At 36.7% G+C, this 25,010-nt stretch overlaps 1 protein-coding gene and 1 long non-coding RNA gene across 9 annotated transcripts in view; one reads left to right on the forward strand and one right to left on the reverse strand.

Annotated features, from left to right (window-relative positions):
- Positions 1–827: 827 nt before the first annotated feature.
- On the forward strand, positions 828–21,697 carry LOC141945304 (uncharacterized). Its single transcript, XR_012629493.1, has 3 exons — positions 828–948; positions 13,587–13,646; positions 21,599–21,697. It is a non-coding gene; the product is annotated as an uncharacterized LOC141945304 (long non-coding RNA).
- UBR3 (ubiquitin protein ligase E3 component n-recognin 3) overlaps positions 7,366–25,010 on the reverse strand; it is a 116,138-nt gene continuing 98,493 nt past the window's right edge. For 6 of the 8 annotated variants that reach the window (XM_074873253.1, XM_074873251.1, XM_074873249.1 and 3 more), the window contains 7 exons: positions 19,235–19,359; positions 15,563–15,670; positions 14,952–15,062; positions 13,978–14,154; positions 12,134–12,343; positions 10,398–10,537; positions 7,366–9,826 (listed from right to left, as the gene is read on the reverse strand). In XM_074873253.1, coding sequence (XP_074729354.1) covers positions 9,709–9,826; positions 10,398–10,537; positions 12,134–12,343; positions 13,978–14,154; positions 14,952–15,062; positions 15,563–15,670; positions 19,235–19,359 — 989 coding nt within the window. In that variant the 3' untranslated portion in view covers positions 7,366–9,708. Of the gene's footprint in view, positions 9,827–10,397; positions 10,538–12,133; positions 12,344–13,977; positions 14,155–14,951; positions 15,063–15,562; positions 15,671–19,234; positions 19,360–22,761; positions 22,872–25,010 lie in introns of those variants that run through there. The other 2 variants (XR_012629489.1, XM_074873254.1) reach the window with 2 other exon arrangements.

A 25,010-nucleotide genomic window follows, 5' to 3' on the forward strand; every position in this document is an offset into this window, starting at 1 on the left:
CCAAACCAAAACAAGCCATATTTAAGTGCAGCCATTATTTTTTGTTATTGCTTGCAAATCTCAGGTAGAAAAGAACAGTTCTTAATTGTTGTAATATTTCTGATTACACGTGCAGTCATGATTGACCCCTTATATAATGGCTCCACTAATGCACACTCAGTGGGAGATCAAGCCATTTCTAGCCTTTCTTTAGACTGTGTTTGAAAAGTAAATAATTTGTCATTTGTATGGCCATGGCTAGATGCCAAAAGGTGAAAAGCTGTTATTAAAGGAAGTGTTATAGAATGCTATAGACTAGAGAAATGAATGGAATGGAGTATGTCTTAGGCAGTAAATAGTCTACAGTATTTAACTGATGAGCTTTTCCAAAGTGTGTTCTATGGAAATGTTCAGTTGCTGAACATTATTTGGGGTGGGGTTTTTTTGTGAATTTGTTAATGTTTAAATTGACATACAGTACTGACTTGTAGTGAAAGATGTAACCAACAAATTATAAAGGCAACTGTTTTAATTGTAAAAGATACCATTATAACAGAACCTACTCTTTCTGTAATTAAAAAAATGGAGATGCACTGTTTTACTCTGATTTATAATCTTAAAATCTACTTATTTAAATGGATATACACAAACATTATTCACTACAGTAAATCCGTTTAAATGTCAGGGGGACTTCATGCTTTTTAAATGCCTTTTCATCTCTGTGTGCATTTTTCTGTGCCCGGAGATGGACTTGTGATTACAAACAGAATGCATGATTGCATTAATCTACACACATCATAAACACTGGTGAATCAGAAGTTAATGTAATAATCCTAAACAGGTTCGTGGAAGGAAAAAACCAGTTCGTGAAGACTTTAAGGACACTGCTGAAATGTGTAGTACTTCTGTGAAAATCTTGAAGCAGCTTTAAATTCCAACTGTGGAAATACAGATACAGCACTCTGAACTGTAAGTATCTGAGTTAATGCGTATCATGTCATATTGTTTCATCCTACCAGGTCACATAGGTCCTACTTTGGTTTTCCATTCTTAGCTTTTAAGTAAATGCAATGCACCTTGTTGAAGGTTTGCCACCATCTTGGAGAAAACAAACATTAAAAACTCTCTGGTTCAACGAGTTCTTCGTTTGTCCCTTTCTTACCTCAGGAATTCATCAGCCTTCTGCTTCATTAATAGTGAGAGCTCACATTAAGACTTCCCTCCATCAGTGCTTGCCTCCTCTTCCAAATCATGTCGTATTTTGTTCACATGGAAACATCCCATCCTACCTGCTACTTTCCTCATCTGCATCTCTGCCTAAGAGCAGGGTTGCTGTATTCCTGAGGGCAAAAGAATAAGGTAAAGGGAAGGACAAGGTGTGCAGAGGCTGTGGTGTACTGTCATTTCTAATAGCTCCCTGGGAGAGCCCCAGAGCCCATCTCCAGTCCCAAGTCAGGGCTCAGGCTGCAGGAGCCTAGGTCAGGGTCCCAGAAGGAAACACAGCAGCCAATTCTCAGCCTGCTGAGCCAAAGCCCAGACTCTCTGTGTCTGCTCTGTCCTGGAGCAAGCAAAATGCTTCAGTTCAAAGTTCTCGTCTCAAAATCATAATTTCATCCCAAAGCCCTTCCCGTCCCAGAGTGCCCCCCATTCCATTCACTGCCCAAGACGAAAAGCAGTACATGTGCAGGTACAGAGACAGTAAGCTGTGTCCAAGGGGTTTATTAGCCAATGTCTTATTGCAGTTAAGCCTTTATTTAGACAGACATCTAAATAAACGGCAGCTCCTAGCTTTAATGTGTCTGTGCATACTTGCGTACAAAGATGGTTGCTCTAGCAGAGACATCTAGTTTTGTTCTCATTTGCACTGGTAGAATACAAAACTACTGCATTACCTGAATACAGGGGGCAGCAAGGGCAAAGCAACTGAGTTTTACAGTGTAGATTTGAAGCAAAAAACAGCAAAGGGGACTGAAAAGGAGAGAGAACCTCCATTAAAAAATTCTTCAGCAATGAAGGAAATGAAATACTGGCAATGTTAATGTAAGAGTGGTTTCCACTGCATCTGAAATCAATGGAAGCAGTGAGAAGAATATTGGAACTTTACGCATGTATTCAAAGATGATTTAAACTAGAAGCCAGCAGCTGCAGAGTAGTCAGATAAGGGCTATAGAAGTGCAGCAAAACTATGTAGGTAGCAACACAGCATTAAAGAGTAATTACACTTGCATCAGGAAAGAGCAGAAGAAGCAGTTCAACAATATAACAGTTCTAGCCAAGATTAAAGTGCAAGGTACATAACCATAGTCCAGCCCTTACAAATCATAAGCACAAACTGCAGACCTCAGGCAGACTGCTGGAAACAGAAGGGGGGAGATGGAATGCCTGATGTAGAGATAGCACTGAAATGTAAATAGCATTGCTGAACTATAGTGAGTTACAATTATATTGGATTCATTCCCAGCTCTAAACTCCAGAGGAAAGGTGACTCAGAGGACTTAAAAGCCAACAACAAACAATACACATAGAAGAGCCTACATGCTGTGTATTACTATATACCAATTGCCAAGAGAAGGATCCACACACATTCTAGCAAGCGATGTGTACCAGTGAGCGGTACCTAATGCATAGCTCTTCCACAACATGTCAGGTTACCCAAATACCATAAACTTACCCTTTATTCTGCAGAGCTGGAGTGTGATGCTCCCAAGAGTAATCCTTAGTCTTGCTTTGTACAGCTTTCTTCACAGGGGCAGCAGTAATATGGGAGTGCCATTACAACCTCTCATGGCTATGTTAAGAATTATTGCTGGGCAGACTTGGCATATTTATTATGTTTAAATCTCTGAATTTACCCTTAGTGGATGAACATCTGAACCACTGAGTGGCCTATGTTGCTCAAATGCTAGGTCTAAGTAAGTATGCAGGACATTACTAATAAAGTTTGGAAGGTGAACTTATCCAAATAATCATTTCCCTTTCTCAAAGTTATTTTTGCTTCCTTTTTCCCCACATATAGTGTATTTTTTTCCCCTGTAGTACAGAAAATTAAAAGCTGCAGAAGGAAAAAGTAAAATGAGATACTTCACGTTAAGAATATCCTATGCAAATTCCCAATAATTACACTGTATACAATTCTAACTAGCAATGCTGTGTAAGAGAAATCTACAGTTCTTTATTTGCTGCTTTTCTTCTTACAGCTAATGAGTTCCCTTAGTGCTTAAAATCCATCTTTGCTGCCACACACTTACAAAGGTAAATCACTTGAATGGGCTGAGCTTTCTTCTATTTATTGTTGCTAGGGGAACCACCTTGTTGGTATTCACCAACGTAACATGTCTTTTGACATGTGTTTCTGAGGACCAGATGCAACACAGCTCTGCAGCATTCAGTGAAAAAATGTATTGCAGTGTCCTTGAAAATATACTCACACAGAAGAGCAGCATTATTGTAGTACCTTAGGTTTAGATTGTTTTGGGTTTCTTACTTGTTTCTTTAGACAGATAAAATTTGTAAAATTGTATGTAATAACCTGAGTAGCATTCCCTAATTCTGCCTACAATTTAAACACAAAGAATGCCAGTTTGTGAAACAAATGCAACTAAAATAGCATCCTTTTTTTTTTTTTTTTTTTTTAAAATACTCTTTTCCTTGTATAAGAAACATTTTCTGTATGAAATCTTGCTCTTATTGATTACGTGACTGAAAAAAACCCCAATCCAAGTAGGGACAAAGTGGAAGTATGAGCCATTTCTGAATGGCCAGGTATCTGGAGGTTATTTGAATGACATCAGTCACCTGCTGGAAAGTATCAATTGTACAAATACAGCACTAGACTCATGAAAGGCAAGAAGCATCTTTAACTCTCAGAATATATTTGTTTCTTGAGATAGCAGCTTCTGGCAGGAAAAAAAAAAAAAAAAATGATGTAGAGATATTGAAGAGGTGTCATTATGTCCAGAGTCAGTTGACTATAGGAAACAAACCAATTCTAATTTCCTGGTGATTTTGATTACTGCCAAAATATCTGTGTGGGAAGGAATGACATTTGAGGTTGGAGGCAGCAAAGCATGAAAATATGCAGAAAGCATGAAAGTGAAGCATGAAAGGGCTGTGCACACATTTATATTTATTTCATGATGGCAGATCCTACTACCTGGATTGCTGTTAACACCAGTTGATCTACCATTATAGAGTAGCACTTATTTGATTTACTTACTGAACCGAACAGGCAGTGTTCACTGTCTTAAAGGAGCTTACAAGTTAAGTGTGAGACAAAACCAATAAGATAAAGCAGAGGGCTAGAGAACCTCAATGAAGCAATACTTAACAGTCCCTTTTGCTGCTCTGAAAATCTTAGTTTAATGAAACCTGCATGTCTATAGTTTATATGATGCATAACTTTACACCAGCAGTTCTTGCTAAGTACCTTGTTACAGAGATCTCAAATTAAAACAGCAGTTCTGCACTACACTCTCTCTTCCTAGAACACAGGCAGTATCTTTTGGGGCCTATGGAGATACCTTAAAAAAATGTGGTTAGTTTTTAAGTTTTCAAAGCTGATGTATAACAAATCTAAAATGACTAGCACCATAGAGCAAGAAAGCAGCCACAGCCTCTACAAACTAGTTTTCAAGCTGTACCCCCTGGCTATCTCTGCATAAAGTGCTCTGAGAGAATGCAATCTTATTTGCAAAGTATTGTAATACAGTTGGAGGGGGCTCTCCAGCTGTTTTAGGGTTTTTTTGTTGTGGAACACTACACAAACAAGGTTGTCTCCATATTATATATGCAACTAAGGCATGAAACAAGTGGCTGCATTACAAGGAGAGCGCCCCAGCTTTTCAAAGAAACAGAAGGAAATCAACACTTCCCACAGCAAAGGTGGCTTCAAGAGCCAGGTACAAAGGATATTCCTTGACACCTGAAAAACAGACAAAGGCTCATTATCTGCTTTAGGTATTTGCTAGTACTTACACATAATCCCAGAGAACACATTGTTCAGATTTGGTAAGTGTTCCAGTACACAGTTCCATTCTACTTCAACATGTGACCCATACACATTTGGTCACCACATTTAAGGCCAAAGCATAGAAACAGTAGATATGCCCAACACTTATAAAAATTATTGTTAAAATGAAGGAAACAATACCTTTGGCGTTTTTTTGTTTTAATCTCTGAAATGTATCTTGCTTTTTTGTTAAAACATTAAAAAAATTAAAAATCCAACCAATGAGGAATAAGCCCAGCATAATAATTTTCAGTCAAAATTATTAAAAAGTTTGGTTGTCATGAGTTGAAAGCAGTTCTACAATGGGAAATGTATTAGACAGCAGGGGATGTAAGCAATTCCAATAGCCAAAATACAGACATTATGGGCAGCATAAGAAATCGACAGTTTGATTTTACAGGAAAAGTTTTCTCCCAGAAAATTCCTGCTCCATGACAGCAGGTAATGGAAGAAAAAAAAAATTAGCTCCCTTCCTTAAAACATTTGTTTCCATACTCAGTGGGAATGCAGAGGTTTACCATCCATGTGGTATAAACCAAGGGATAAAGACAAAAGGAATAATAAAGTTGTTTATTGGGTAGTAAATCATTCAGTGATGTGAGGGGTTTCCATGGAACCAGTTCCCATTTTCACGAATTAAGAGACCAGCCTGCTCTACATTAAGTGACAGAATTACAGGAAATGGCTTTTCAAATAATGGTACTTTCATGAAAGCTCATTTTGAGACATTTTAACTGGGACTCAGAGCTCAATCTGAAATGCTTTTCAAAAGAGTGGGGTTTTTTTGGTGTTTGTTTTTTTTTTTCCACATTTTCCTGTACCATGCAAAAACATGTATTGCAAAAATCATGTTTTAGGGGAGTAAGATTAGCTTTTTGAAACTATAATTTATTTAATAAGATTCAATTTCGCTTTATTGGTAGCTTCAAAGAAACACAGTATTTGAAACATGTGGCATTCAATCTGAATAATATTAGTGGTAAGAAAGCATAAATGATACAGTGAATAAAAAAAAATAAAACCCATCAATTAAAAGGATTTTTTAATTTATTAAAACACCCTGGCCATTTATACAGCTAATAATTCATGAAGTGTTTGACTTCACTGAGAATATGCTTTTCCTACTTCAGGACATCCATTTCCAGGAACTGATAGCTAGTACAACCTAGCAAGATTACAACCGCAGTGACAGTGGCCAAAGAGGCAAGTTAAGTCACGAGGCTGAACCCGCAGCAGCTGGGGCTCTTCTTGGTGTAAGAGCACTTGCAGGCAAACAACTGCCCGTCTGGGAAAACATGGGAGCAGGTGCTGGGGGCACTGTGCCCTACCCAAAGGAGGCATTCACATAGTGTGACCTTCCCACCAGCAGTATGGGTCTCACTAACGGCAGTGAACAATCCTCGCAACAGAAACTGTCACACAGAGCCAGCCTCCTCAGACTGCACGCGCTCCCCCCTGTCCCGCAGTTGATAACTGAGAGTTGTGAGCCTCCATACACTGGGTCAGCTCATTCCTGTGGTTTTCTTACTTTGCAAACAGCGTAATTTCATTCTTACCTAAGCTAATGCTCAGACAGGTTCCATTCATCATTACCCCCACCTCTGAGAAAAGAAAGTGAAAAGCAGGACTGCAGAATCTGGGTTAGATGAAAATTAAATCTAAATCATATCAAGATCAGCACAAAACTGACTGTCTCCTCTGGCAGCTATACACATGGCACAAACTAATCCCATGGGATGCTGAAGTAAAGAATAACTTTTGTTGGTTACTGTAGCAAAAATCCTCTTTTCAAAGGAAAAATGTCATTTGCTTGTGAAATGCTGTGAGTTATGCAAGATTCCTATTGCAGAGGTGATGAAAATATTCACTGAAAATTTCAGGCCACCACTAAAAAAAGATGCTATTAGCCAAAGGTCAAGGTCAAAACAAGACCGTTTCACCAAATTTCTCCAAGATCAAAAGAAAAGGAAAAGTTTAATACATAGATATACACATTCATCAAATTGAAGTAATAGTTATTCCAGAAACAGATTTAACAGGGAAGATGAAGAAGCACGGTTTTCCCAGAAGTACAGTTTCTCAAGCCAGCATTTTAATTTTAGCAGTTTGCAGCAGCAATGTTGTAAAAGCTGGCATAAAATTAAGCAGCACAACTTCAAGTGGTATAGTTACGAGTAAAATAAAATAATCCAAATTACTAATAAAAAATGCATGACTGTGTGAATAACAAAAAGACATACCAGATTTACTCTCTATGCGAAGTACTTAGCATACATAAGCTTCTGACATTTAAATAACTGCGTGGCTATTGGGTGGAATTCAATAATAATTACATTTTACATGACTGGGGTAGAGAAAAAATTTCACAAACACACAGATTGACAGTAGACTTTTATTAACATATCTTACAATGTCAGTTACTGTATTCCTAGTTTTATACTCTTCTGATGTGTTATAAAGATTGATTTGGATTCTACAGTAATGTACTGTACTTAAATGATCATTCATACAGGATATCACACCAGAACATTTGAGTAATACACGCACACACCACTCTAGTTTGGACCTGTTATTTTTCAAGGTTAGCTTAATAAAGTAGGATTAAAAAAGTTATGGGGGAAATCAAAAGTCTTGTTTAGCAGCATGCAAGGATATTCAAGTACAAGTTTTCAACCAAGTGATTTTTTCGTTGTTGTTGTTGTTTTTAAATTCACTGGTGACTAATTCACCAGTACTAAAATAAACACTATGAAATACCCAAATGTTAAAGTTAAGGCTAATAGTTTTACTTCACATCCATATGCACAACCAGAGAACATTCCATTTTAAATAAAACACAGTAATCAAATTCTGGATACATCATCTCTTGTAAATACAGCATTGGAGCTTCAAACTACAGATTACCCAAGTTCATGAGCCCTGTAATAATGTTATGCTGGAGATGTAAAGAATCTTTTTGCTCTTTAACCACACTTACAAAATGGCCTGATATTCATAATGAGCAATGCAAAAATATTACAGGCAGAACTTATAATACAGTATCAAAAAAGTAATATTTTGGAAAAGACATAGCCATTTAGTTGGTGAAACAGAGTAATTCTAATCTTACAGGAAGTACTGTAATACTTTTGAAATATATATATATTTATACGTATGTAAAAAAACCAGCATCCTTTATTGTGGGTTTTTTTGAATTGCAGGTATCCAGAAAAACTCATTGTATTTACTTACTTTTCCTCCTGTCCGTTCTCCTTGGTTGCTATACAGTCATTTTATTTCCCCTATACACTTTTCACTAGATAATGACTTCCACTGGGGAACTGTTTTCATTGTGTATGTGGTTTTATCATAAGCTGTTTTTATTTTACACATATAAATTTTATTTTACACGCAAGCTATGAAAGTCGAAACTATCAGGAACTGCTTGGCAGTACTGTATGAAATAGCCAAGAAATGTCCAACACTTGTGAAAAACATTAGTAGCAATATATTACATACCAGTATTTTAACTATAATCTTTCCTACCTACTTACACTGTGGGGTTTAGCCCAGTCATGCCTGTTCTCATGAATTTTTTTAGCCCTCTAAAGCATAAACTGTTTTGGCATTCATCCAGTGAGGCTGCACATGCATTGGTTGTTCACCTAGGCTATCTCTGTTGATTTTATTTTTTTTTTCCTTTTTAGGAAACCAAGCAGAAAGAACATTGATTACTCTAAACAAATACAATATAGAGGAACCTCCTGAAATGACAGGAAAGATACAAAATTATGTTTCATTTGCAGAATAGCCTGCACATTTCCAATCCAATCATTCTGAAACATACATCTGGTTTGAAATGACAGGCAGGCTTATGGTTGTTACGCTTGTAACTGGTATCTGCTATGTTGGGCGCCATACAAATTCTCTATATACAGCAATTTCTGTATGTGTTATCACTGACAGTTTATTTAATTGATATGGAAAAAAAAATCTCCTTTCTGGAAAAGAAAAAATAAAAAGGAAAGAATATGTGTTCTGGATTACAATAAGAGCAGTAAGATACTTAATTTACAGCTATTTCACTTATTTACGGAGAAAAAAATGAAATTCCTGAGAATGCATAAGTTTTCAGTAATGCCTGAAATATTTCAATAGACGTCTCATCATAAGTGAAATACTCTTTAAAATTCAACTTTCAGACCTATTGTTACCATGCAGTCTCACAACTGTTTTACAAATCCTGTCTAATTACAAATGCGTATCAAGCAAAAATCTCAAACCAACACAAAAAAGGCAAAGAAATTTTATCCAACATATTTAGCAGATGTAGTAGACATATACACTGTTTCAGCAAAAACTGCTAAAAACTCAACTCCATGCAGAGAAAAATAAAAACCTGACAGCTATCCCTGCAGCCTCTAAAAAACTGTAAGTAAAATTTGTGCTTCTTAACAATAACGGGCTTTAAAAAACAAAAGAAAAATGGACTATTGAGTGCAATCAGTTTGCTCACACCATTTTGAGGATTTAATTTCAAATTATTGTATCATTATTTACTAGCAACAGCAGCTGATTTTGCAAAAATTTCACATGTTGACAAAGTTCCATTTCCCTTTTATGCCCATACCCCACTCCACCCCGAGCCAAAGAGCTAAACTCCCATTCAATTAAAGCTATTGTCAGTCGAGATGCATTCATTCATGGTAACAGCAACGATATGGTGTTTAGATGATGATGATTTACAAGCCATTATAATGTGGCCCCCATCTTTTATTGATATGATCAAAAGTATGAGACACCCACTGCTGCTCAAGCACTTTGTATCTTTCCTTGCATATGTAGAGAGGCTTACCACGCCTGTAGGAAAAAAAAGAAAAAAGAAAAAAGAAACAACCCATAAATAGTTAATATGCCAAATAAATGGAAAACTGCAACACACGATACTCATATAACTTTTTTCCCAGGGAAAGGATGCATTTTTATTGGTGAGGGGCTTTTGGTTTTGCTTTTAGTAAGGTAACTGCTGAGACTCCCCTTCCTCCCTTTTGGATAGCAGAATGCCAAAAACATCTCTTGTTCTCTCAGGCATGTGTAGCTTAGAAGTTACACTCCTTCCCTACAATGGAATCAATCCAACTGCATCGTTTGATCAAAGACCAAACAATGACTTTGGGGGAGAACTGACTGTCACTGGCAATGGCAACACAGGAATCTGTCTGTTGGGTGCCTGATGTGTGTAACTCAATGATCATAATTATATCACCTCTGGGCCAAAAAAAAAGTCAGTCCAACTTGCAGTAAATGTAGATTTTCCACTCAAGGAAGGTAGAGATAGATCTATTATTATCCGTTATGCATGTATTGCATAACATAAAGTTGATCTACCCAGAGGAGCAATAATGAAACATATTTGTAATGCAAACATTACCTAAGATCTCTGTCTTCTTCACCATGTGCATCTAGATAAACAGAACCCCAAAGGCAGAAACGATGGCCTCGTATGATGATGATTACAGATGCATTAATCAAAAGAAATATTCCTGTCCCAGCTCCACAGTTTTGAGAATGCTGTAATATTATGGGTGTAGAAAGAGAAGAGTGCAAAGATTCTGTTACTGTCTGTCAACTTTATAACAAAAAGTATTTAAAAAATAGTAATTAGTTTTGCTTGAAATAACATACACACATTATTTACTAAGAAACAATTTAACAAAGGATAGCCTGCCCTAATATCATCCTAGCAAACTAGAACTCCATGCCTTGTGCTGCCATAACAACACTTGCATACAAAAATAGTTCCTCACTTAAAAAAGGAAGATATTCATTATCATGTAAAAACAGAATTACCTAACAAAAATGAGCAAAAATATTCTCTACAGTATTTTGAATTTCTTGTTGTATAGCAAACTCTATAGCATGACCAAATATTTCTGAGATGGCAAAAATAAGAGAAAGTATTCAGAAAAACTTAATGTTACCTCTTTTACAAGAGTTTCTGTTGCTAAACATTTGCTTTCTCTATCTGTGCTCACAGATCTAGTCTACAGCTCTACAAACCTAATACAAAAAATAGTTTTTAATAATTCTTGCTTGCTTTAGTATGTCATTCATCTCTGTATTAATAAATTCATTTTAGCAATTAAAAAATGTGCTCTTCCTATATAATTTTATTACAATTAGAGGCTATAATCCCATCAACTATAATAAAATGTAATTAATTATATAGATTTTTAATTTTTTTATAACTGTTTTCATGAAGCTTGACACCTTAACTATAACTGTGAATTTTACTTTAAATTTTGCCCACCCCTCCTTCTCACACCATATTAACAGTATGAGAGAGAAAGGTGAGTTCAAATGTTATCAAAAAGGTCCAAAATTCCTCTGAAATTTCTTTGGGTTTGATTTTATACCCCATTTGTAAATATCTCCCCAACAAATTCCCCTTATAGTTGTGTAAAGCCCATGTAGTTCCAGCCTTCTACTAACTGTTCTATGGTAGGAAACATAACAGCTGTCAAAGCAAAACTTTATCATAGACAGGAAAACAATACTAGATGCTGCCCAACTCAGGTTCCTGAAAGAACTTATATATATGCTGACTAGAAAACTTTGCTGCTGAATTAAAAGTCAAAGGCCTTAAAAATGATGCTTATCTAGCTATAGTCTGTAGATCACTAGTAGATAGTCAGGTATATCAGAAAGTACTCTATAAAAGGGAAAAAAACAAACCCCATACATTGATATTCTTATGTACACAGAAAGCAAGGAAACAAAATAGAGGAAAAATAAAATAATATATGGGCAATCAGAATGTAGACAAATTTCAGTTGGTGATGAATCAAAACAATGTGTCAACGTTACACACAATAGCTTTGTAAGAGTTTTTCAAACAGGTGAAATAGGCTATGGTCTTAAAAAGATGAATAAAATTATTCTCTATAATCCAGTCTAGATCCACCTATCAGAAATAAGCAGTAAATATTATTATTGGGTGTTGGACTAGATGACCTTGAAAGGTCCCTTCCAACCCAAACTATTCTATGATTCTATAATTATATAAACACATTTTTGGAAAGAAAACCATCAAAACTGAGCCATGGAGTTAAAAACTATCCACGAGTGTGAGAATCAATTACAGAATTTGAATTAATTCTCTCTTACCAGAACACATTCACAGTAACTCTGTTGTTTGCAGCACAGTCCTTTCAAGCATACAAAAGTACCACAAACTAGACAAACAGCAGGATCCTTAGGAACCTTGGTACAAACAGTACAAGTCTTTCTGTGATAATACTGAAAAATGGTATTATAATTCTCAGGCAACTGAAGGAGGCGTGGCAAGTCCCACTTAGGTTCCTGGATAAGCAAAGCCTACAAATAAGAGAAGAACAATGTATCAGTTCTGCACATTGATTTATGCATTTATAAGAAAAGAGAATATGAAAGAAAGGAAGCATCCAGTTTAAAAATGTCTCTCTTCCTCTGCATTTCACAAATTTGTAAGTCAAAAGTCACCGTGCAATAGTCACTTGCCTGAACACCCTCCCCAACTGTGGTCACATTTCATCTTTTTTAATGGGTGCAAAATGAGCACTAACCTTTTCCCAAGAACATTTTCTAAATGTGACACTTTTTAAGTGCAAAAGTCTTAATCCTCTTGTTTTAGCTATGAAGAGTGATCTACAGGGAAGACTCCCACACGTTACACTAAGTTATCTTGGGAACATCAACACACTGCTGCCACTGGCACTGACTATGAAAGCTGTCTCCTACTAAAACTTAGATTAAAACTTTCAAAACCAGAACTGAAGTTAGGCTCTGTAAATGACACTTGAAGACATCGGCCTGATTTTCAAAACTGTGTTGCAACCATCAATTTTGAGGTGATTAAGAACTCACCAGTACTCGTAAATTTTTGATAAAGCAGGCACTACCTAAATATTGGTTTCAAAGCCTAACTCTTCTCTTTTGCTCTTAAAAACACTGTCCAAATCTTTATTTTGTTTTTTAAGACAGTAATGTGCTTTTCCTTCAACCTACTCATTTTTACTAGGTTTATAATTGATGGGCATAGGGGTCAGATGGGATCTTTCTTGCAAAGTGTAAAATTTTTTGAAAAGTGCATGACCACAAAGCCTAACTTGCAAAAAGAAAAAAAAAAAAAAAAAAGGGGAGGGGGGGAAATTGCATTTGTACCCAGTTCCTTTTTAATCATGGGAAGAACACTACCAGTTTCACTGCAATCTCTCTCTAATGCCTATCAGATATGCAGCACCTGTATTTCGAGATTAATCTGAGTATTCAAATTTTCATTCACAATAGTCTAATGAATGCCTGCAAACATACAAAGGCAGGTGCAGATCATGTTGCAGAGGGAAGAATGCATCTGGCTTGCCTCTTTGACACCATAAACTTAGGAGAGAGGGACCTGAATTGTTGAGATGCAGCTTCTTCATAAAAACAGTGCAGTAATGTTGAAACATTTCTATTTCACAACTGATGTTCCAATTGCATTGATTCAAGTGTTGGTATTGTTTCTTTAACCTTCAGAGAAGATGTACTATCTTTTATCAATCAACTATTAAACAGCTTTTATCCTTTTGATCTTTTTCAGCATTGCAACTGAAGATGCTCAAAAATACCAATAATGTCTAGCAGGCAAGAAAAACTTCTGGTAAGTATTTTCGTAAAAGACAAAGTTTCTATTACATGCCCTTGACAGGCTTCAGGTGCAGAAGATATGGGTACACTTAGCCTCATCTAAGGATAGTGTTTCTATTTTCTGTCTCCACGAATCATATAAAAACCAGATAGGTTTTCTTGTTCCTGTTTTTAACCAATTCAAGCCACATCCACTAACTAATATTTCTGATTACAAGTTCTCATTTACATGTCAGGTTCTCAGATCATTATCCAAAACGACAGTGTATGTGCATAGTGAATCAAGCCATAAATAGCTGCTTCCACATCAGGACTGTTTTGGAAGAAGTAATTTTGCTACATACCTTTACTTGATCTGGATTTCTATCTGCAAATGAAGCCAATTCTGAGCACCACTGTGATATCATGTCAAATGCTGGCACTGGCCAATCGAGACAAGAGGCACTGGTGAACTGATGAGCCGACTGAAAAGATGGTAATAGACCCAGGCAGCTTGCAAGAACTGTGAATTCTTCATCTTCCTTTTAGGTATGAAATCAAGGAAGTTTAGATTAATACATACACTGTGAATTTTTAAATAGGGTATTAAAAATTTATCTATTCCAATAAAAGAAGTAAAGACATTCTAGTACAATGATGCTAACAGTCATGTTCAGAGACACAGAAAAGCTTCAATTTTTTCCAAGATTACCTCAAACAGGATTCTCAAAATACAAGAAAACTGGTCAGAAAACAACCTCCAAAACCCAAACAAAATCACAGATCCAAAACACGCAAACAAAAAAAGGAAAACCCACAATCCCCAATAATTTTCTTCCTGTTTAGCACCCCAAATTGGCTTGTAGCTGTTTTAGAGCTAAAATGATTTTGAGGCAAGGAAATGAGGGAGCTGACGTGCAGCAGACTACTTAAATCAGTCATGGAACTTAAACTGATGCAATGTCTCAGAATAAATTCCAAATATTAACAGGTATTAAGCAAAATCAGGATTGAATTCCAGAGATTATGCCATCTCTGCAAATGCCAGACAAGTTTTAAAAGTATGTTGGTATTTTATGAGACAGGCATCTATGACTTGATAAAATAAGCATGTATTTGCTGAATTTTAAGAATATAGTACCATTTTTCAGGGAAACTGCCTTGAAAACAAATTTATAGAAGACAAACAATGCTGCAGAGCAATGCTATAAAATATGATTTTTAAGAAAACAATCTTAGGATAGAAAATACATACCATGAAAAAGACAGCTTAAAAGTCTAATTTTTGATCTCTAGCTTTTAAATGGTAACATTTGAGCGTGGCCCCCTCAACCTGTACCTGGCAACTAGGTAAATCCCCTCCAAAAAGATGGTGTTGAAGAAGGCTTGTGATCCTGAGGAAAGGCAGGCAGAACTGCTGCAGATAGCACTCTACAGAGTCAGGATTTACCTACAGGGAAAGGAAGCAATTTCTAAATTCTGCCCCAGATAAGTTGTCTCCCATGTAAGAGACTCCAGTATGAACCAAATGTTTTTTAAGCATACTATATAAACCACTGCATCAAAATACATTCCAAAGGCAAATATTTCACTAATAATCTGAAAGAACTCTGTGGGTTTTCTTTCCCCCTTGACAAATGTTTTTTCTACTTAAATATTCAGTTTTCCAAGTTTCAGAAAGGTCTTTCATACATGTGATTAAAACCCACAATTATAAGAAGTATTTGTCAATAACTTTCTCAACACAGCAGTGGCCACATATGATATTAGTAAAAGAAAGATTTGCACAGGCAAACTGTCCCAAAGGGATGTGCTTTGATCTAGAAAAATAAAGATTTGTACTGCAGTCTTTAGCAAGATCAGAGAAAAATCATTATAACAGCGAGGATGAAAAACTTAAGAGACAGAAAGGGGACATGCTGAATAAAGTCTCAAGAGATCTGCCAATACCACTGTTATTTCTTCAGTCTCTCCTTCTTCATATATCTTCCCCTTAGACAGCTCACTAATCACATGGCCCAGCAATACTTCCCAAGATTTTTCTCCACTTGATGTATTCTGTAAATAAGGAGGAAAGAAATCCAAAATGCACTGGTCGTGAAAAGGAGAAAAAGTTCCTGCAAAAGTAACAGCAATGAAGTATATTTCCTTTTGATCAACACACGAATTTTGACCTACAAGGATACACATTGTTTAAAAAAAAATTATAATTCTACAGAAAGGGACTGCATTTAGCTCAGAGTGAAATCTGAATTGCTACTTCAATTACGTATGTCTAAACTGAGTGTTATATGAAAACACTGTTATAATGTGGCATTTCCCATGTTTTTTTCTTGAGTATAAAAATGCTTATTTTAAAATTAGGAAGAATCACTTTATGGATACATTGTGTACCAACAGAATTCGAATTCTAATACAACTAATTAAAAAAATATATAGTCATTTTCTAAAATGTACCAACCAGAATGAGTTACAAAACACTTGCTATGTATTTTAAGTTGAAATGAGTCTATTAAAAAATGGAAGGTTGTGTTTGGAAAGAACAATATCTACTGCAGATGGAAAAAAATATTTAGTGGAAAGAATACATATCCACTTAGCATTGTGCCACAGCATTTACATTTAAAGGCAATGATTATAGAAAGCCATCAGAAATAGAAAGCAGTAATCCCATAAATATTTTTCTTCTAAGTCATAATAAATTCTACCCAGGAAAAACATAATTAGATGTGAATTTTGAGCTCTATTAGTATATCATCAACATAATAAACAATGAAGGAGTAGAACATTGCTGGGATTTTAAAAAAAAATTCCAAAGCAACTAGGTGAGATTAAATATATAAAGATTTCAATACATAACAATGTATATAATTCATCAGCTGGTTTCTTTAGCGCATTTTTACATCAATTATTATTGTTAATTTAAATAGATGGTGTCTTCACCTTTGGGCATCGGGAAGGCAGACTTGCTGTTTATGCTCATAGTCTAAGAACCAGAAGGCAGCACATACTTAAATTGGCAGTTAGGACAAACCTTCTGTCTACATTACTCCTGGAAGTTTACAGTGTGCTTCCTATGACACCATAAGGCACCTTGCAAAGATAACGAGACTGAAGTTGGGAATTAAAAGTAGAATATCCACCTCTCCGCCCTGCTGAGAAATTAAACTCTTAATGTTGTTTAATCATTTGGCAGGAATATAGAGGAAAGACTTCAGCTCGTGTTTCATGTCTGGAATACAACTGAAATAGATTCTCTTGACATTATCCACAGACAAAAGTTAAATAAGGTGTGATCTGCATAGTCATCCTGGGATCAAAAGGTCAATATTATCAGCACATAAGAAAAAGCCAGCCAGAACCATACATTTTAAACCATTTGGGCCTCAGGAAACTTTAAACACAGAACTTGGATTCCTGAACTGAAAACCAGCTTCCCTCGTGACATGCAAAGAGAAAGAATTCATCGGAGGACTGTGGCTATGCTCAAGAAGAAAAGAGCTGCCAAAGGGCTGGGAGAGAAGAACAGGGAGCTGCACAATTGCCACTGGCTGGTCCCCAGTGCTCAGAGGTCTCCTGCACACATGCAGGGTCCACGCAACAATACTATGCAGGAGAAGGAGGAAAATGGAAAGACATCCAGGGTAGGGCAAACTTGCACGCGGGACTTCCACAAAGCCTCTGTGCTTTGGGTGGATTATCCCTGGGGTGGGATGGGAGCCAAGAAGGAAGCAAGTGTAGGAGTCCCTGACAGCCTGAGGATCATGCAGAGATCACCCCAAGCACACTCTGCCAAGCTGCTGTCAGAACTTGGACCTTTGTACCCAGATGATCTACACGAGACGGACAAGAAGAAGGAGGATGTTTTCAAGGGAGTACAGCACATATGCAGCAGGGAGCAGTGTTCGTAGCTACCTCCTACCTCTTTTGCTCTCCTACTTGGAAAACTGTCAACCTTCAACGGGCTTTTTGCAGAAGAAAAGTCAAAATTCTCAAACTGACAGAAGTTAATCTGTTGTGTTATTTAAATTACACCAAATCACAACATCCTTTCACAGTAACATACTGTTTAATGTGCAACTATTTCCCACTCGGTCTTATCATCCAAAGCCAAGACCACTAGTGAAAATTCCACTAAAATGGACTGTCCCTAATACCAAGAGAGACAGCTACTTCAGAAATCCATTATCTGATCCATGATCACAATTTGCAAGCCTCAAGTACAAAGTGCTTTATGTGAAGCAAATGCTTTCACATGCTTCTATAAGAAAACATATTAGTACTAATAGGTATCAAGCCCACCAAGCACATGCCCTAAGTCTATTTTCATACAATAAAATCTCTCACTGTAGACAGAAAATAAAGCATTGTAAATATACGTTCAGATAAACTCCAACCTTTGCTACTAAGAAAAAGGCAGTCCATGTTTATCATATGGACTATGAAAGAATATAAGCTGGTTACACTTCAATCTATTTATATGCTTTCTACCACAAACTTTAAACTACAAAATTATCTGTCACTTGGGAAACAAGTAAACAGAAAAATGGAAAAAAACCCTCATCAGCAACAATCTCAAGCAAATGTTCTTGAAATTCTAAGGAAATGACAATATATTGAAAGAAGGGGGTGGAGAGGGAGCTAACAAAATGCACTACCACTCAGTGATCTCAAATGTTTAATCCAAGTCCAGGGAAAAAAAATTCCACATAGTAGCAGTTTCTCCAGCAGACAATTTGTCCTTAATACCTTGGAGTTGTGACTGACCAGTACGACAAATCTAACTTATATGTGAAAAGCAGGTCATGCTTCTCAGCGTGCATTTCATTTTACAGCCAACATAATCTAAGGCCCAGCTGTTGTAAAAAGGGGTATTCCTCCACCCATTTCCTCTCCTGGCCCTGACACTTCCATCCTTTCCCTTGGTCTGGCACTGGCACTCTTCTGACCTTCTGGGGAATCAATCCATGGAGCAGAAAACTAACTGAAGGATTAAATGAATGCCAGTGCAGGGAACTGTGTCTTTTGGTGGGAACTGGCATTCAATCAGCTGAACTGAAATAGCAAGATGTGCCTTCACTTTATTTGTAAATACTACCAAAAGGCAAGGCAACGATATTGAAATATCTACCTGCCTAGTATACAAATTTCCTTCTCTGCCTCTTCATCACATGAGCACTCTAGACCACGTTATTGGGAGAAATTTATAGGCTAGCCACAACTAGCATGAACAAATAAGAAAAAGACAAGAGGTTTTTTTCCCCACCAACAAGCTTGCCTGCTTTTCCTGTAAAGGAGTGCGTCAGATCAACCCATGGCTTCTCTAGGAAGGCTTCAATTTCACAGGAAGGAAAGCTGCATTTACTTGATACCATTGCAACAAACTCAAGACTGAAACTATAGAGATACAGCCTCAAATCTGAAACTCAGTTCTGGAACTAGATATTTATTGTGAAGCTTTTAAGTCTCATCACATACCAAAACCTGCAAAAATTGCACATGCAAAAACTGGATTTTTGTGAAGCAGAAGCAAATTATTATATGCAAAGCAGAAGTATCTGTTACATTCCTACCAGAAATACATAAGCAAAACTTCATAAATGTTTTAATAAATTAACCAACCTTTTTGAGAGCTCCTGACTCTTTCCATGCCATCCTATCTTCAGCACTGCATTTAACAGAAAGTGCCGCCAAGGCTTGAGTATACAATAAAGTGAACAGCACTTTTATAATGCAGGTGAAGTGTTCTGTAAAACAACGAAAGTAATTTTTAATCACTTGGTATTTTTGGCAAATATACTGATTACAGAGTCTCTAGTTATGAAAATGATGCTTCTCAAATGAAAAGCAAGTGCTACATAAAAAGTACAAACCCCCAAAACATATAAAACAACATAATATATTTACTGGCTTTCAGAAATGACTTGGCAGCCATAGTGAATGGAACAAGTACAGGGCAAGTAATTTTCCACTGCTCCATATGTCCATCTTAATCCTGATCAGCAGTGACTTCCTAGGGACCTGGTGATATTACAAAATTCTATTTTGTCCAAACGTTACATCAAGGTAAGCTACTGATTACTGATAGCTACAACTAATTGGGTGCTGTAGATGTAAGCAAATGCATATCCTACCATCTCTTCTGGCAATGATTAAACCACGTGGGGTAAGTTACATTCATACAAATACTGGAAAAGCTAAGTTTCCAAAGAAATCACTGCAAGAAGAATGCTTAGCATACTTCACTTCCAGATATGGATCTAGTCATACAAGACTTGCTGCAAATCACTCTTTAGCGAGTACTTACTTATTGGACCTCTCGTGAATACAGAAGGAGGACAAAAGACAGACTGTCATTTTAGAACTTACCTTCTTTTGAAATATCTTTACTGTAAACAATTTTTTGTAATAGTTAAGGGACTATTATCTCCTACATATAGGCTGCAGGAAAAAGGCTTTGAATTCTCTTTGGGGAACCTAGCAAGAGAGGCAAAATAAGACTTCCTAAAATTGGAACAGGAAAAATGGAGAATGTGATCATTCTCTGAAATGAAGATGTCATAGCAGTCCTTTTTTCTCTTTTTACTTTAGGTTGTATTTCCTATCCCAAACAATCTCTTTTTTGTTCAATCTAGGCAGATCAAAGAAGTTTCTATCATCACTTACACCATTCCTTAAGCACAAATATAACCATAATATATATCTAAAACAATGTATACAAAAATGAGGGTTTTAAAAAGTCCTCTCAGGCTTTGAAGTCAGACAAAATGATTTTATTTACATAAGCACCTCACAAAAATTGGGTTAAATTCATTCCTTCTTCCCAAAGGATTTAAACAAGCTTCGTATGTGAAAATGAAAAGGAGGTAAGGGAGATGAAACTCCTTGCTTCTCCTTTCTTGTATCTAATATCAAAACCCACCACTGTGTTCTAAAAGAAACACAGCCAGGACTTGAGTACATAATTAAATTTGTGAAATAACAATTGCTTTTTTTATGTAACAACTGTTTATAAATCAATGCAGACATGGATTTTGAAACTTTTTAATGTTACTGAGTATATACAATAAGCACAATTTAGGTACCTAAATGATCATTTGTAACTATGTAATTAAAAGTGTACCGGTTTCTATATTATCTTCCTATGGAGCTTATGTTAAACATGAAAACAAATGCTGCTATACTTCATCCGCTCCATTCTAGAGCAGGTAGCATTATAATGATTTTTCTTCTCCACATTTCCCCAGAAGGAGAATTCACCAGATCCCATTAGATGTCTAGGCTCTACTTTTTTCCTCTGCTGAAGCCCCCATTTTCTTAGCAATCCTCCTCCTGAGGAATAATAGCAGGCTAGCATTCAGTAAATTTTCTGGGACTGAGATCTACAAGATTAAACCACATGCACTCACAGAATTGTAAAAATTGCCTCTTTGGCCTGAGCTACAGTCTATAATCGTAGCTAGAACTGAACTCAGGCACTGCGCTCTATCTCCATCAATAGCAGGTACAAGCAATAGAGATCAATTTTACACTGTGAAAGCATGAATGAAAACCACTGCACTTACAGCAGCAGAACTAGACCACTGGTCAACACTCGCCAATCTGCCATAGCCCACTTCATCTTTTAGTTCTCATTCAGTTCTGCTGAGGTGATGACACAGTGCTCAACACTGGGTGTCTTAGCACCCTATTACATTTTTAAAAATCTGGTTTATGTTAAATATAATTATTCCTTGACCGTATCCCCACCTTCATACTAATTGTTCAATTCACCAGAAATGTTATCTCTAGTGTATATTATGTTCTTTAAAATAAACTAACGTTCTTGTATTACATAACGTTACATGTATGTGACTCATGACTATGAATTACATTTTTGGAGAATCCAGAATTGGACAAAAACCACACACTACCACATCTGAGTCACCCTTAAGAATTCCTGACTTCCACACAAACTTCATCCATCTTTCTTCTTTTTTTTTTTAGGAAAATATCATGGGAGCAGCTCAGAGGCGGCATGCTGTGTAATGAGTGCCAAGGCTTTGAAAACAAGTATTTTATAGTCACAAAAACATCCCATGGGACACATACTAAACACACCAGTCAGAGGATCAATTATCATTTCATTACTATGTGTCACCTCTTATTTGTAAAATGCAAAATATTTGACAGCTGTAGGTATCCGTAACACTAGAGCTGTTACGTTCTCGTCTACTGCAAAGAGCGATTTTATTTGCCTTTCCACAACACGCGTGTGGGGCCTGCATGGTGTGTTCCTGCTGCCCCCCTGGTGGAGGCTGTGGTTTTGCTATATCATCTTTTCAATTTAATAATTCTAAAGATTGCTAGTATATTTGTATGCTGTGGAGTAAACTATGTAAATGCTGTCATTCCCTTCTGTTGCAGATGATATACTATGCAACGTGCTGCGCTAAAATGCAGTTAGGACTTCTGTGTTTGTACATAAAAACCCTAATCTGATATTCTGACAGTCTGAAAGTTGTATTGTTATGGCTAGGCCATTATAATCAAAACAGGTTAATGCAGAATTTTTGTACTTATTTTTGAATAATATTGAGAAATGCTTTTACATTCCTATTTTTTAGAACTTTTTTAAACAAAACTTTTTGGAACCAAATTACTTCACAGCATCCCATCCCATTATATGCATTAAACAAACTCCCTTAAAAATGAAGTTTATACAAGAAAGACTTCTAGAAATCTAATTTTAACATTAGTGCAAGAAATATGCAGATGAATAAGTGTATTACTAACTATACATCTTTTAATTTCAGTATTAAATTAGGTGATATATGCTGCCAGGCAATGGCTGCAGAAAGAATCCACAAAGCAAACCAAAAGCAAAATTAAGGACCTAGGACCCTTTTTATTGGATTCTGAAGGGCATCTTTATATAAATAACCTTTAAAAATACTCTTCTCGATCTAAAGGTTGAACAGTTATTTGAAAAAATAACTTCAGAACAAAGTGAGACAGCACTGAACTTCAGATAATCCATGAAAGGTATACTGAAAGTTCCAGGATACAGATAAATATTTCAGCTTCCACGTTGAAACTGGATACCATTCAAGTTGATTACATTCATTCTATATTTAGTCAAGATCCTTATCCAGTCATTAAAGAAAAGTGCTAGTGTTCGCCCGAGCGCTGCTTGCTGTATTTTTGTTGCATGTCATTGAAACTTAATAGAAAAAGAATGTGTCAGAACATCCAGGTCAGGTTCTTCAGCATCTGGGCCCTATCAGAATTGCAAAAAAAAGAGGCTGGATTTAGGTGTTACACATGAGAGAAGAAAACCTTTCCCACAGTCCACAGAGGTTGCGTTAAACTCTCAAAACCAGCTTTCAAGTTAGAGCACATCCATCACTCCCAAATCATGGATCTTGTAAAAGCAGCACTGTGGCCTATGCCAGAGCAGTGCCTGGCTGTGTAACAGCATGCTGGCAAACCCCCATGCTACTTGCATGGCCCTCCTTGCATGTGTGGCACCAAGCACAGCACCAGGCCACTGCTGGCCAGTTGACCACCAAATTCCATGCATCTACTAAGCTCAGGTTCACCGCTGCTCATCCAGACCCCAGTTTTTAAATACTTTGCAACAGTATGATATTTTTTACATGCAAAGCAGAAACAAATCACTGGAAGCTATGAGCACTCTGCACTTCTAGAAATCTGGCCACAGGGGTCCCAAGTCAGGTACCGGGAAAATAAATTTTTTTACAATTGGTGGTAACAAAGAACAATGTCCAATTTGAATTAAATTACTTGTTCAGTATACAGAAATTGTGCTGCAGAAAGGGGTGGTGGAGGGTATTGAATTCACATTATGAGAACAGATTTAAGTTTTGTTACCTACTGAGCCACTGTCTCCATTTCTGTACTACCTTTCTTCATATGCAACACCATTTTCTATTTCTGTGAGAAACGAGCTAGAGGTTCTAGAAACAAAATCCTCATTGTCCATCCTCTGCACAACAACTGCCACAGAATTAAACCAGAAATGACTACGTGGATTATTATGTATTTAGTCTTGCACAATTTCAAAATGCTGAGTATGTGAATCCTATAAAAGCTCTGCCCATGTTCTAGTGTCAAACAACAACAACAACATATTCACAAATGGTTTTAGTATCTTGAACACAGTGTTTACTTTCCTGGTTATACTATACAGGAGGTACACACTATCTTCCTCATTCCCTTCTTTGTAAATTGGTAAGTGCTTGTAGATGCTCTGACCTCCAACCACAAAGTTTCCCCCATTAACATAAAAAAAAAAGATTTAATCTGTAGTGTTCTTTCTTTGTGATGTGTTCAGATCAATTTTCCTCTCTGAATCTTCATTCAGAGGCTGAACAGTAATGGCATTTTTATTGCTTTAATCGATGTTGGATTGAAAAAAGATACCAACACCCATCCAACAGATAATAGGGTAGTTAATGTGATTCCTCGTGCTATATCTGGAGGGTAAGAGATGAAGTTTGGGTCCTCCTTACAGACCACTCAGTGTTTTTAAAAAACACTGTGTAAACAAAAAGGATTTTGAGTATGAACACAAAGATTTAATACTTGATGAACAGTTTTAGTTTCCTGTAAGGATACAAATATGATTTCTCTGAATACATCAGCATACCTAATAAATGATACTGCAAAACCAGTACCATTACAGGAGAATGTCCATGCTAAAAGAGGAAGAAAATCTTTCATGGATTCTAAACCCTACAGATTCTCCCTTCATTATTAGTGTTCTAACACCATTACTGTGGCATTCTACACCAGACTGCAACACCACCTCTTCTGCAACGTAGTTAAGTCTACCGTTAAAGGAATATACTGAAAACACCTGTCAGTGGACACAGACATCAACCTTCTGTCTGCATACTGACATCCAGCCAAGTCCACGGCTCCTGCATGCTGCAATAGCACCGAAGCAGCATAGAAAATTCAGGGGGCAGTAGGGTCAAATGTAGATTTTGTTCACCCCTATCACTGACCTGCCATGTGACCCTGCACAAGCCATTTCACCTTTTCATGCCTCAGTCTCCACCAAGAATTAATGATATCGAATTCAACTCTGTGACCTACATACCCATTACAAAAGTTCTAAACAAATTTGTTTTTAACTATTTTTCTGAACTGCATTCTACACCTCAGGACAAAGAAATCATGAAGACTTTCTTTTTATTCTGCCTAACCATTTTGATGAAACAAAAATTAGAAAGATAAATGGCAATTTATTTCCAATTTAATGCTTCATAGATTTGAAGTGGTTACATTCATCTTCTTCCTCCCACTTGCCATTTCCCTTTCAACTGCAACATACATGAAACCTAAGAGCAAAGGCAAAACATGCTGCTGATATGTGGTATTTTACAGAATT

This window comes from Strix uralensis, chromosome 6 (assembly GCF_047716275.1).
Source record: "Strix uralensis isolate ZFMK-TIS-50842 chromosome 6, bStrUra1, whole genome shotgun sequence".
NCBI lineage: Eukaryota > Metazoa > Chordata > Aves > Strigiformes > Strigidae > Strix > Strix uralensis.